Here is a 12586-nt window from a genome sequence, read left to right as displayed (position 1 = left end):
TTTATCCTATCCATGCCCCTCATAATTTTGTAAACCTCTATAAGGTCACCCCTCAACATCCGATGCTCCAGAGAAAACAGCCCCAGCCTGTTCAGCCTCTCCCTATAGCTCAAATCCTCCAACCCTGGCAACATCCTTGTAAATCTTTTCTGAACCCTTTCAAGTTTTACAACATCTTTCCGATGGGAAGGAGACCAGAATTGCACGCAATATTCCAACAGTGGCCTAACCAATGTCCTGTACAGCCGCAACATGACCCCCCAACTCCTGTACTCAATACTCTACCCAGTAAAGGAAAGCATACCAAACGCCGCCTTCACTATCCTATCTATCTGTGACTCCACTTTCAAGGAGCTGTGAACCTGCACTCCAAGGTCTCTTTGTTCAGCAACATTCCCTAGGACCTTACCATTAAGTGTATGAGTCCTGCTAAGATTTGCTTTCCCAAAATGAACCACCTCACATTTATCTGAATTAAACTCATCTGCCACTTCTCAGCCGATTGGCCCATCTGGTCCAGATCCTGTTGTAATCTGAGGTAACCCTCTTCGCTGTCCGCTACACCTCCAATTTTGGTGTCATCTGCAAACTTACTAACTGTGCCTCTTATGCTCACATCCAAATCATTTATGTAAATGACAAAAAGTGGAGGGCCCAGCACCGATCCTTGTGGCACTCCACTGGTCACAGGCCTCCAGTCTGAAAAACAACCCTCCACCACCACCCTCTGTCTTGTACCTTTGAGTCATTCTGTATCCAAATGGCTAGTTCTCCCTGTATTCTGTGAGATCTAACCCTGCTCATCAGTCTCCCATGGGGAACCTTGTTAAACACCTTACTGAAGTCCATATAGATCACATCTACTTCTTTGCCCTCATCAATCTTCTTTGTTACTTCAAAAAAACTCAAATCAACATTTGATGCAACAAGCACAGTGGCTGGAGAAGGGGAGCAGAATCAATGGTGAAGGAATAGACATTGAGGCTGAGATATTAAAAAAAAGATGCATTTAGTCTTCCTGATGTCAGTTACGGGTCATCCAGCAGATTACGGCAGCCAAATAGCATAAACGACAGACATTGGAACTGCTGAGAGTGTCATGGAGAAATGCAGATGGATTTTATTTTGTACGTTGAGAAATTGTGCAGAGCCTCTACCATTTGTTTTAAGCAATATCATTGAGGACAGCATATAAACAAGGGACAAGCATAGTTCTTCAAGCTCCAGAGATAACGATGCAGCAACAGGAAGAGCATACACTGCTGAAGTTGCTTTAACTGCACTCTGTAAGGTGAGACTGGAACTAAGAAAGGTTGAAAAATGAAGGAGAGAAGATTTCTCATTCAATTGTAAGCTGTAGACTGGGTGATGCATGTCCCCAGAAGACACCCAAGCTTTAAGAAGCTGAGTGAATAGATGAGGATCCTGGTGTCTGAAATTGAACAAGGCAAGTTGGTGCAGCTAGGAGTGAGGTGAGGGCAAAGTGGTATTGTTCGGGTTAGTGGAAATCTTTAGGTTGTCCATTTACCTTGCTATATATTGAGAGTGCAGGCCATGAACGAAAAGTACCCTGTTAGATTAGATTAGATTTCCTACAGTGCGGAAACAGGCCCTTCAGCCCAACAAGTCCACACCGACCCTCCGAAGAGTAATCCACCCAGATCCATTTCCCTCTGACTAATGCACCTAACACTATGGGCAACTGAGCATGGTCAATTCACTTAACGTGCATATCTTTGGACTGCGGGAGGAAACCCGGGCAACCAGAGGAAACCCACGCAGACACTGGGAGAATGTGCAAACTCCACACAGACGGTCACCCGAGGCTGGAATTGAACCTGGGTCCCTGGTGTTGTGAGGCTGCCATGCTAACCACTGAGCCACCGTGCCACCCCATTGATCGGTATCATTGAGCATAACTCACCAAAAACATACAACTAAAAATACTTGATTTAAAAGTGGGTAGAATTTTACAGCTCTTTGTGTAGTTGTTTTCTCTCCATTAGTGGGAGAGTTCATAGCAATGTCAGCTGATAGCAGAAACAATGATATGTTAATGGCATCTTCTCCAGGCAGGAAGGCACCCCATTTCCTGCTGGAACAAACCAGGCCACACCATCATGATTGTCTCTGTAGGTGAAGTTTAATTAGAATCCTGGTTTCCTATGTTGAAATACAATTCACTTGTGCGAAATTTCAAGGTTTTAAATTTTAAAAAAAAATCAGTGTTGGCAAAACAATTCACTTTGCACTTCAGATAACCTTTCATGTATTGCTAAGCAAGTAACTGGTAACCATTTCGTCATTCAGGGTCGAGGATGGAAGAAGTTGCATATTGAGTTAAGAGAAATCATGGAACGCGATCCATTATCACAATTGTGTGAAAATGAGATGGATTTAATATGGACCCTACGATATGATTGTCGTGAAAACTTTCCTCAGTCACTGCCCAAGCTGCTTCTCTCAGTGAAGTGGAATAAACATGAAGATGTGGCACAGGTATGGCTATCAAACTTGGCTTCTCACTTCAGGTTTGTTAATAATTTGGTGTCTGGAATGAAAAACCACTATTTCTAATGGCATGTAAAAATAGTGTAATGAATTTCCACTGTTGTGCTTTATTTAAATGTTGCATTGTAGTGCTTTTTTTTTAGTGAATCTCTGTTCACCCATTTACTTGACTTTCCCCATCTACTCCCCATCACTGCATTAGCACTGCTGTGTTGGGAGGATTTGAGTGGAATGTTGTGTGACCTTTCCTTTATCTCACACAAAGTTCATGGAGCAGGAGTGTGTTTAATCACTGCTGCAAACAAGTTAACATTATTCATGATGAACATGGAAACCCACAAAAAATATTTTGACAAATGAAAGCAGCTCGAGATTACTTAACTAGCTTATGAAAGCAATAACTTGCATGTATGTTGAACATCTGGTTGCCACAACTCACTTCACAGTCAATGCAATGTAGCTGTAATGTGGTCAAACAGGGTAGTCAACTGATATAGAGCAAGTCAGAAAAAGTTGTGAAGGAATAAATGACCAGTTCACTTGATGGTTTTGCTTAAGAGTGAAATGTTGGATGGTTACCAGGGGAACTCTATCTCAAATAGCTCCATGATACCTTTCCGTCCAGCAGAGAACAGAGCCTTCGTTTCCTGTCTTATCTAAGGAATGACACTTCTGACAGTGTTGCCTCTGTTCCTTTGTGCTGCAATGAGGTGTCAGCCTGAAATATGTTTTCCATCTGAAACATGTGCCTTAAAATTGGAACATCACAGCTGATGAAACTTCAACATTATTGGAGAAGGCCTCTACAAAACTGCATGCAATTTGTAAAATACAAATTTTTTTTTAGCATTGGGACCATGTCACTTTTTCTGAACAATAAATACAACTTGCCTCTGCACTCTTCTTTGTGCAACACACCAACCTCTTGTTAGTTTATTTTAAATTTTCTTACATTGATCTCATTTTAATAAATGCCTAGCCATTGCTTTCTTGTCTTGCATAAAAACTTTAAGGTCTAGGTCATTGCAGATCTCTCACAAAAGTACTACAAACACAATTGGACAGTGCTACAGGAACCCATCGCTCAAAAAATAGCTGCCTTTTTAAAAATAAAAATGCATTTGATCTTCACTGTTTCTTCAAGATAAAACTGCATTGCCCCGCGGTCCTCCTTCCTTCTTGTCACTTTTTTTTTGGCTGGCAAACACGAAAGTGACAATAACAGGAAACTACTGTGTGAAATGTTTTACAGTAAGATACTGCAGTTTTGGATCACTGAGAAAGTTCCACACTAAATCTTAAAGGATAACTTTCTCTTCTAATAAAATGATCACAATTTATTAGTTTTGTTGTCTTTTGATCGGTGTCTCTGGTTTTTAACTGCTTCCTTTCTACTTATTCACTTGATAAACCATCCAGATCAATGACTTATAATTTTTTATTGCACTTTTGAAGTACAGCCTCTTGCTGTAGATGGCCAATGGCATGCTGTATAAAGTTGGATCCTAATTGGAATGTTTGCAGACAGAATCCTTGGATAGAATTTAATGCCCTCCCTGAGGTGAACTTGGTGTACGATGGGGAAAATCTTGCCTTACTGCTGCCGTCCCAATTATGTCTGGCACATTAATGTTTGCAGACCATCTTCCTGCCCTGTCACCAACTGGGCATTCCCTCATTCTGCCTTCTCCAGAGTTCAGCCAGCAGAAGGCAAGATAGCTATCAAGTGGAGTGCCTCGGAAACAAGTTGTTAGAGGTAGGGTGTTGTGCCTGATCAAGGAAGACAACTTAAGAAGGTGTGGGATGTCAGAGATGGAGTCCACTCAGAACACTCCTCTTCTGACCCTTTATTCTGCACCCCCACTCTCTGAGGCTTTGGTCCCCTGCTGATGCTGGGCCCATATACCTGCCATTGCTCTCCTGTTGGGGCTGTTAACAGTGAAGAGCTGCTAGCCTTTAATTTGCTGGCAGTCCCCCCCGCTCCTGGGCCTCATGATCCTGGGGAAGGCTTACTGCTAACCAGGGCCTGATTGGTACTTAATATGATAGGCCTGTCCCACAGGAGGTAATGTGGGGCTTTCCAGGCAAGACATTTTCTAAATTAACTTCTGCCCTTTGTACCCGTGTTCCAGTTTACTAATCTCCAATATTAGCAAGTATGGTATAATTGCGTTTTCTATTTGGTTATCCCAGTAGGTTCAGGGTAACAGTATTCCACTTTCTGAGTCAACAGCCTGTTATTATGTAGCAACAGGATCTTGGATAAGATCGTATACATTTTTTCTGCATGAGTGCTAAATGATCAAATATCCATCTAAGAGTTGGTCAGCATCTAGCTTTGCAGTTTTGCTTTTTCTCCTCTTTCTGTCAGTTGTTTACCCTCACATGAGGGCAATGATTCCTTTTTTAAAGATGCACTTTTGCTCTCCTAAATGGTTCTGGCTCTTTAATCAGCTCTCAGCATGTCTAATGCCAATCTAGTCCTCAGTCAATATTGACTAATGCTTTCACTTACTCAGGGCCATTTACTGGAAATGTGGATCAGAAATCCAGACTTATTATTCTTTTATCTCTCCCGCAGTTCTGGGGTATTGAAACCAATAATGCCATCTACCGCTACCCTATGGCAATCGAGTATCTCAGCAAAACTGTCAAATTAGACTTTCCTGTTCTGGACAGATCAACTGCCCATCATTTAAGCCACTGATCTATATTGAAAATTCTGGTGTTAATTAAGGTTACTCAAAATGGTGCATAGCTTTAGTAACCTTTTTGATGTCTGCTTGACACCACCCATTTGCGCAAGTTTATTTTCCAATCAGAAGTGTTTTATTATAGATGATCAGTTCAACATCACTCACATCATTAAACTGCCAAACTAATGGTAACCAGAAACCAGGCTTTTTGTTCCTATTTCATGTTCAAATAAATCATAGCTGTTTAATTATACTCTGTTTTTCTGTCTTTGATCCATATTCTCAGATATCCTTAACAAATTTGGATGAAACCATCTCAGTTTTGCAAGTTGTCCTGGCCTCCATAGCTGTTTGACAGGGAATTCCACACATCTATCACCCTTTGTGTGAAAGGTGTTTGTTGGCTCCACCCAAAGCAGAGTTAATGTAATAGGGTTGTTTTGATCCTTAGTTAAGGACATCTCAACCTGAAACGTGAACTGTTTCACTCCACAGATGCTATCTGATCTTCTGAGTATATGTTTTCATTGCAGTCTATATAACCCATCCTTTATAACTGAAGCAATGTAAAGTTAACTATTTAAACATAAAAGCTGGTAACAGTCAGCAAATTGGCTATAACCTTTAGTGAGTACAGATAATTGTGTTTGCAATGTTTCCTTCTTTAAAATGGAGGATAGTTTTGCAACTGCCATGCTATTAGCAGAGGGTTTACAGTTTTCCTCAAAGGAAAAATCAGCCAGAGTTCCTACTTTTATTTTTATTAATGCCTTTACTGAGCTATGCACACATGAGAGGACAGAATCTGACTTAAATGTGGTGTCCTTCCTGGCTGAATAGCCTCCTTAGACTACAGCGGATATTCTCTCATAATATAATTTCCATGAGCTTTGGGAGGGCTCATCTTGAAGTTGCAAATCAGTAAGGATTTGATTTATTATTGTCACACGTACTGAGGTACAGTGTAAAATATTGAATTGCATGCTGACCAGACACATTATACCTTACATAAGTACATCAAGGTAGTAGAATAGAATGCAGATTATCATGCTGCAGAGAAAGATCAATTCTAATACATGAGAAGTCTATTCATAAGTCTGATAATAGCAAGGAAGAAGCTGTTCTTGAATCTGTTGAAACATATTTTCTAACTTTTGAGCATAGCCGGGGTAGGAGGGATCTTTGATTGTGTTGGCCGCATTCCCGAAGCAGTGGGCAGTGTAAACTGAGTCAATGGACAGAAGGCCTGTTTTCATGATGGACTGAGCTGTTTTCGCAATTCTCTGAAATTTCTTGTGGTCTTGGGCAGAGCAGTTGCCTTAACAAGCTGTGATGCAGCTGGATAAGATGCTTTCTATGATATGTCTATAAAAATTGGTAAGAGTTATTGTGAATATGCTGATTTACTTCGCCTTCTGAGGACATAGAGATATTTGGTGTGCTTTCTTGACTGCGGTGTTGATGTAGATGGACCAGGATAGATTACTGGTAATTTTTGTTCCTAGGAACTTGAAACTCTTGACTACCTCCATCTCAACACATTTGATATAGACAGGGACGTGTCCTCCACTCTGTTTCCTGAAGTCAATGACTAGCTCCTTTTATTTTGCTGACATTGAGGGAGCGATTGTTGTCTTTACACCCTGCCCTTAAGCTGTCCGTCTCATTGCTATACTCTGACTCATTGTTGTTTGAGATCTGACCCACTATGGTGATGTCATCAGCAAGTTTGTAAATGAAGTTACAGCTGAATTTGTCTGCACATTTGTGAGTGTTTAAGGAGTACAGTAAGGGGCTAAGTGCGCAGTCTTGTGGGGCACTGGTGCTGAAGATTATTGTGAAGTTGTCACCTATCCTTATTGTAATTTGTGGATCAGGAATTCGAGGATCCAGTTGCTCGTATGGGAGCAGAGTTCTCGGTCTCAGAGTTTGGTGATAAGTTGGATGAAAGTATGATATTGAAGGCAGAGGTAAAGTCAATAAATAGGAGTCTGATGCAGGTGTCCTTGTTACCCAGATGTACCAGGGATGATGGTGTTTTCCATGGATTTATTGTCACAGCAGGCAAATTGTAGCAGAGCAAAGCAATCTGGGACGCTTTGACAAAGGGTCAGTTAGACTCGAAACTTCAGCTCTTTTCTCTCCTTACAGATGCTGCCAGACCTGCTGAGATTTTCTAGCATTTTCTCTTTTGGTGAAAGCAATCTGGGAGGCTGGAATTAATTGTCCATTACTAAGCTCTCGAAGCTCTTCATAATCCCCTTCTCTGAGCTGAGGAAGATGGAATGAAAATTGTTGAGGTGTGATGAATCTGGATTTTCTTTTCTAAAAAGGTACTTCATGAGACTGGGTCGAACTGAAGGCACGTTCCAATCTCCAGTGATAGCTGTGCTTGTATGGTCTGTGCTTGTACACTTGTGAACTCCTGTAGCCTGCATTACACTTTGCAGAAGGAATCCATTTTCAGAGGTTTACTTCCCATTTGTAATTGAAACCCAGTGAAAATCATGTGATGTTGCAGGCATTGATGTTTACAGCTGGATAGTTGCAAATGCTGCTCACTCTCCAAAATCACATAATATTGGAATTAATTGCCTAGCACAAGAACTGTTGTTTGAAAAATGCAATGAGTTATCGTCAGGCACAGTCTTAGCACTGTAGTTGTCAAGGTTCAGGTGATTGTTGCGTTCATGCCTAGCACATTCCAGAGTTATAGTAGTTACCATCTATTCACACCTTCAACGTCGTACAGAGCTTAAAAACTAAATGCGCCAGTGGTAAAGAATGAAGTTGTAGCAGGGGTCAACCCCAAAAATGGGACTTGAAAGACATTAGGAAGCAAAGCGATCAGAAGGAGGTTAGATACATTTTAAATGCTCTTCCCCATCTCACAAATGCCAGGGCCTCCACACTTCTAGTTATGGTTTTGCTCCTTTTCAGGAAACAGTGACATTCACAGCTGACCATGGAGAAACTCTTGTGGGAAGCTCACAACAAGGGGAATAGCTAAGTGGCTTTTTCTTTTCCCTAGGGAGGGGAGCTCAAAACTAGAGGGCATAGGTTTAAGGTGAGGGGGGAAGATTTCAAAGAGGCTTAAGGGGCAACTTTTTCATGCAGAGGGTGGTGAGTGTATGGAATGAGCTGTCAAGACCACATCATGGAGGTGGTGCAGTTAGAACATTTTTAAAGGCATCTGGAAGGGTATATGAATAGGAAGAGTTTAGTATGGGCCAAATGCTGGCAAATCGGACTAGATTAATTTAGGATGCCTGGTCGGCATGGACAAGTTGGACCGAAGGGTCTGTTTCCATGTTGTACAGCTCTATGATTCTATGATAGTCAGTTTTCCGTTGGGTATTCAATTCCGGTCAGCAGTTCATCCAGGAAGTGTGGGGAACCCACACCTTACCCCAACTGGCATGCGTTAAAAAAGGGCTTTTGCTAGTTCTAAGGAGAGCTGTTGCACACCAGCTTCCTGGCTTGAAATCATTGTCGAGCGTCTCATAAATAGGAACAGATCAATGTGTAGGTACAGTCAAGTTCTGCTATAACATGTTGTTCGTTAATGTGAGTTGGCTGTAATGCGATTGGTGAATAGAGAATGCTGTTGCTAAAATGCAAACTTATAAAATGTGTTGGCTGTAATCGCCAACACTTTGTGTTATTTGTATTGTACAATTTTTGTATAGCGTGGGGTTGCACAGGAATGTGAATATTGCGTTATCAAAGAAATGCCTATACTCAAGGTCATATTCAGCTACTGTCTGAAACACCTGTAAATGGAAATTAAAATTAGCCCCTGAGTGGATAAGGATAAATTGCACAATTTTCAAATTCTGACTGAAATTCAGAAACCTGATATCACTGATTTGAGTTTGAGGCAATGTGCAACCTTCATGTAATGTAAGAATTTAGAGCAGGCCTGACCGTTATGCAATCTAAAGTCCTGCATTGTTCTAAAAACATCGTAAAGGAATGTGATGATAAAAGCCAATTCAACTGCCATCTGAGACTAAATGCTCAGTCTCTTCATTGATGTTTCTAGCTCAGAATGATCCAGTCAGTATGGATTCTGAAGTGCGGATCAAACTTGTGCAGGCCTCACTGGAATAGTTTTTGGCAGAACTTTTGTTTGGCTAATGTGAAGCATTGACATTTCATCACTCTCTCTTCCCATTGCTTAAGCCAAACTGGCGAAGCAGTGCCTGTTGACAACAATAGAAGTTCCACAACCACCTCTATTTCTATACGTGAACCACATTTGAAGAGGATCTCGGCAGGCTGGGAAAATCCTGCTCAATTATTTCTGTCCCCATGAAAGGGAGGGAGAAATATCTAAATTGGCTAAACATAAAATAATTGATGCTGTTGATGTCCATAGGAGCCATACTTCAAAAATGCCAACTTACACCATATCCACAATGTCCTCAGCAATGGACAACGTCAGTGTATCAACACCTACTTTTGTTATCTCCACACTAATTGTCCACCTTCCTGAATTGAGTTCCGTTGTGGTGTTAGAATAGATACTCAAAAGAAGCTCCCCGACTGTCCCCAAACAGCTTTCCCTTCTAGCTAGCTCCTGCCTCCTACGCACTCGCGCGAACACACACACCTTCATAACTGGAAGCCAAATTAGATCAAATCCCAGTGGCATATTGAGCTTCTTGTTGATTTGGGTGGATAAAGTGGGTCATTTTAAGCAGGGAGAGAGACAGAAATTTAACAAGTTGGCAGAGCATACAACATGCCTTTGAGCAAGGGATTTCCCCTCCCAGGAGACAAGAATTAACCCGCACAGGTTTATCACATTTCCTGTGTGCCAACAGGCCCACCTCTTAGTGGATTAATACCAGTAAAGGTGCAAGAGGCCCTTACTCGAACATTAATTGTCCATTTAAGGACCTCACCTGGTGATAGCTGTACACAGGTCTTCCCATTGCAGACCTGATGGAGGTGGAAGAGAGGAAGTGACCCAGTCACCAACTGTCGTTACCTCCCTGGATTAAATTGCCATCCCACTTCCAAGTTTGTATGATTTAGAGGGGCTTCTGTGGTTGGGTAGTGAAGTATAAAACACGATTCCCTGCCTCTATTTTATAATTTCCCTGAGAAATGGGCTGTTCAAAATATTTCAATTTGGTGAGCTGCGTTTTATCAAAAGTGAGCTTTTGTTTGCAGTGAATAACCTTTAACAGCATGAAAATGCGGTTTCTCAATCCTCTGCTTCAGGAGTAATGAAGAAGGGCTCCATTGAGTAGTTTTGTAGGGAATGGGAGCAGGAGAGACTGGAGAGTTCTGTTTAGTGGATGATCTCCAGTTTCACTAGTCAGCAGCAGACTTTCATTAAATGTCCAGATAAGGAGCTCCCCTCTTAGCAGATTAGGTAACCCATGTAGGATCTCTGGGGTAGAGGAAAACAATCACTCAGTAGGTGGGGGCTCCAATTCTAGGAAGAACGGGGGAGGGGTTGGACATCTGTCTACAGGGATTCTCTGTAATTCAACACGGAAACATATTGTAGAGCATAACTGCGAGTAATTAGCTGAGAAAATAAGAACGCTTCAACCACCTTATTTTGTTTACATATTGAACATAATCCATTAGGCAGCCCTTCTCTGGAGAATCTCATTCAGTTCAGCAGGATTGAGGTTATGTGAAACCCTAGTGTAAGGGTGCAACAAGATTTGAACAGTTACAGTTCATTGCTTGGCTATGTGAACCTTTTTAGTTTTTACATTCACCATCCTTGCATGTTCATCTCTTGTGTTTTGTAATTTTAGAATGAATGCCCGAAGATGTGTATGTGTCCCAAATACAACTGTAACGTTTACTTTTAATCTTTTATTCCCAAAACTCCCAAATTTTACAAAGTTCTTGATTAAAACAATCCATGCTTCCTTGACTTTAGAGAACCTATGGTGGTTCTAAAGTGACAAATTTGATCCAGATGCAGAAATATACACTGGCCTGCTGTCAAAACACCCCTCCTGTTGACCTTTTGACCTGTGATTGTCAATGCCAGGTACCCACCCTGGTGGCTGTGTTCATTGGCTTGTGCTTCCCATCTGAAAAGAATGACCAGGGAAATATAAACAAACTACTCAGTATTTTTGGAATTTCTCGGGCTGTTTTCACAGGCCTGGATTCTCCTGAACTCTCAGGAATGATCCAGGGGTGAAATTTCAGGCTGAGGATTTACTTTTTTTTGTCCTGACTGTGGATGGAACTAGGAAATTAATTAACAGATGTTTCTCACTTGGTATTAAATTTTCTTTAGACAGTGGAGATAATCAGAACATCGGGAATGGAAGTGACTTGTCTAGTGTTTGCTGCACCACTACCTTCTCAAAGGTGTTTAAGCATGGGCAATAAATGCTGGCCCAGTTGGTGACATCCACATCCTGTAAATGGATAAGAAAAATTATAGTACAGACCAGCAAAGCACAGCAAACCCTCCTTTCCTGAAAGAGATTAGTAAACGAGATTGGCTTTTATTTATACAGCGATGACAGTTTAATAACTTTCAATTTCAGATATTTTTATATTAGTCAATTAAATTTAAATTCCACCAGCTGCCAAGGCAGGAATTAGACCCCTGTCTCCAGACCATTGTCCTAGGCCTCTGGTTTACTCATTCGGTAACATTACAATCTTTTTTACTCCTTTCTCCTCCTTTCTCCTCTTTCGCCCTATCGCCCTTCCACACATCCCAATGTAATACCAAAACTAGCAGCATTCATTGTCATTTCACCCCTTAAACAGACAGCAACTTCTGAAATCTTTGCATGGGAAGTTAAACATGCAAATTTGTGTTTCATTATTGGGCTTGTTGTTGTTTTCCATCTGCAAAGACTTCAATCAGAAATTAGGAAATTGACATTAGCTTGTGATTTTGTGCAGTAATATTGGAAGCACCCCATAACTTTTATGGATGAGATATAATTGTTGTTAGTAGTATATTAAGTTCATAATTTTGTCATGGACTAACCTTAAGAATATTTAAGCCTCAGGAAAACTAATGTTATAGTTTTGGAATGCCAAATTTTAATTTAAAAAAAATTCACATTATTAGAAGATATACTTTTAAAGAATTGTTTGATATTACAGCTTCTAGTATGCATATCCTAATCTTTACTTTGTTGAGTGCATAGTAATCAATGCAATTTACTTGCAGGTTTGCTGTCTGTAGAAATCTCTAATGTGATTGGCTATTTACCTTGCTTGATAGTATCGTGGTTTTTTGATGTCTGAAGCTCCTTTTGATTTGGTGCCAAACTCAAACAAATACTGGGAAAGAGACAATCTCCACAGAGGTCACTCGCTCTTTTTTTTTGGTGTTTTTTGTTTAGATAAGTAGAGTCAAAAGATTGGGTGGC

The 12586-nt window shown here is 40.9% G+C and overlaps 1 protein-coding gene across 3 annotated transcripts in view; it reads left to right on the top strand.

Moving 5' to 3' along the window:
* The window catches only part of pik3cb (phosphatidylinositol-4,5-bisphosphate 3-kinase, catalytic subunit beta), a 188408-nt gene that overhangs the window by 120983 nt on the left and 54839 nt on the right, over positions 1-12586 (top strand). For all 3 annotated transcript variants that reach the window (XM_072572810.1, XM_072572808.1, XM_072572809.1), the window contains one exon: positions 2311-2499. In XM_072572810.1, the coding sequence (XP_072428911.1) occupies positions 2311-2499 (189 nt within the window). The remainder of the gene's footprint in view (positions 1-2310; positions 2500-12586) is intronic.

Source organism: Chiloscyllium punctatum, chromosome 6 (genome assembly GCF_047496795.1).
Source record: "Chiloscyllium punctatum isolate Juve2018m chromosome 6, sChiPun1.3, whole genome shotgun sequence".
NCBI classification, from domain to species: Eukaryota; Metazoa; Chordata; class Chondrichthyes; order Orectolobiformes; family Hemiscylliidae; genus Chiloscyllium; species Chiloscyllium punctatum.
Note: the sequence above shows the minus strand (reverse complement) of the source record. Positions and strands in the feature narration are given on the sequence as shown.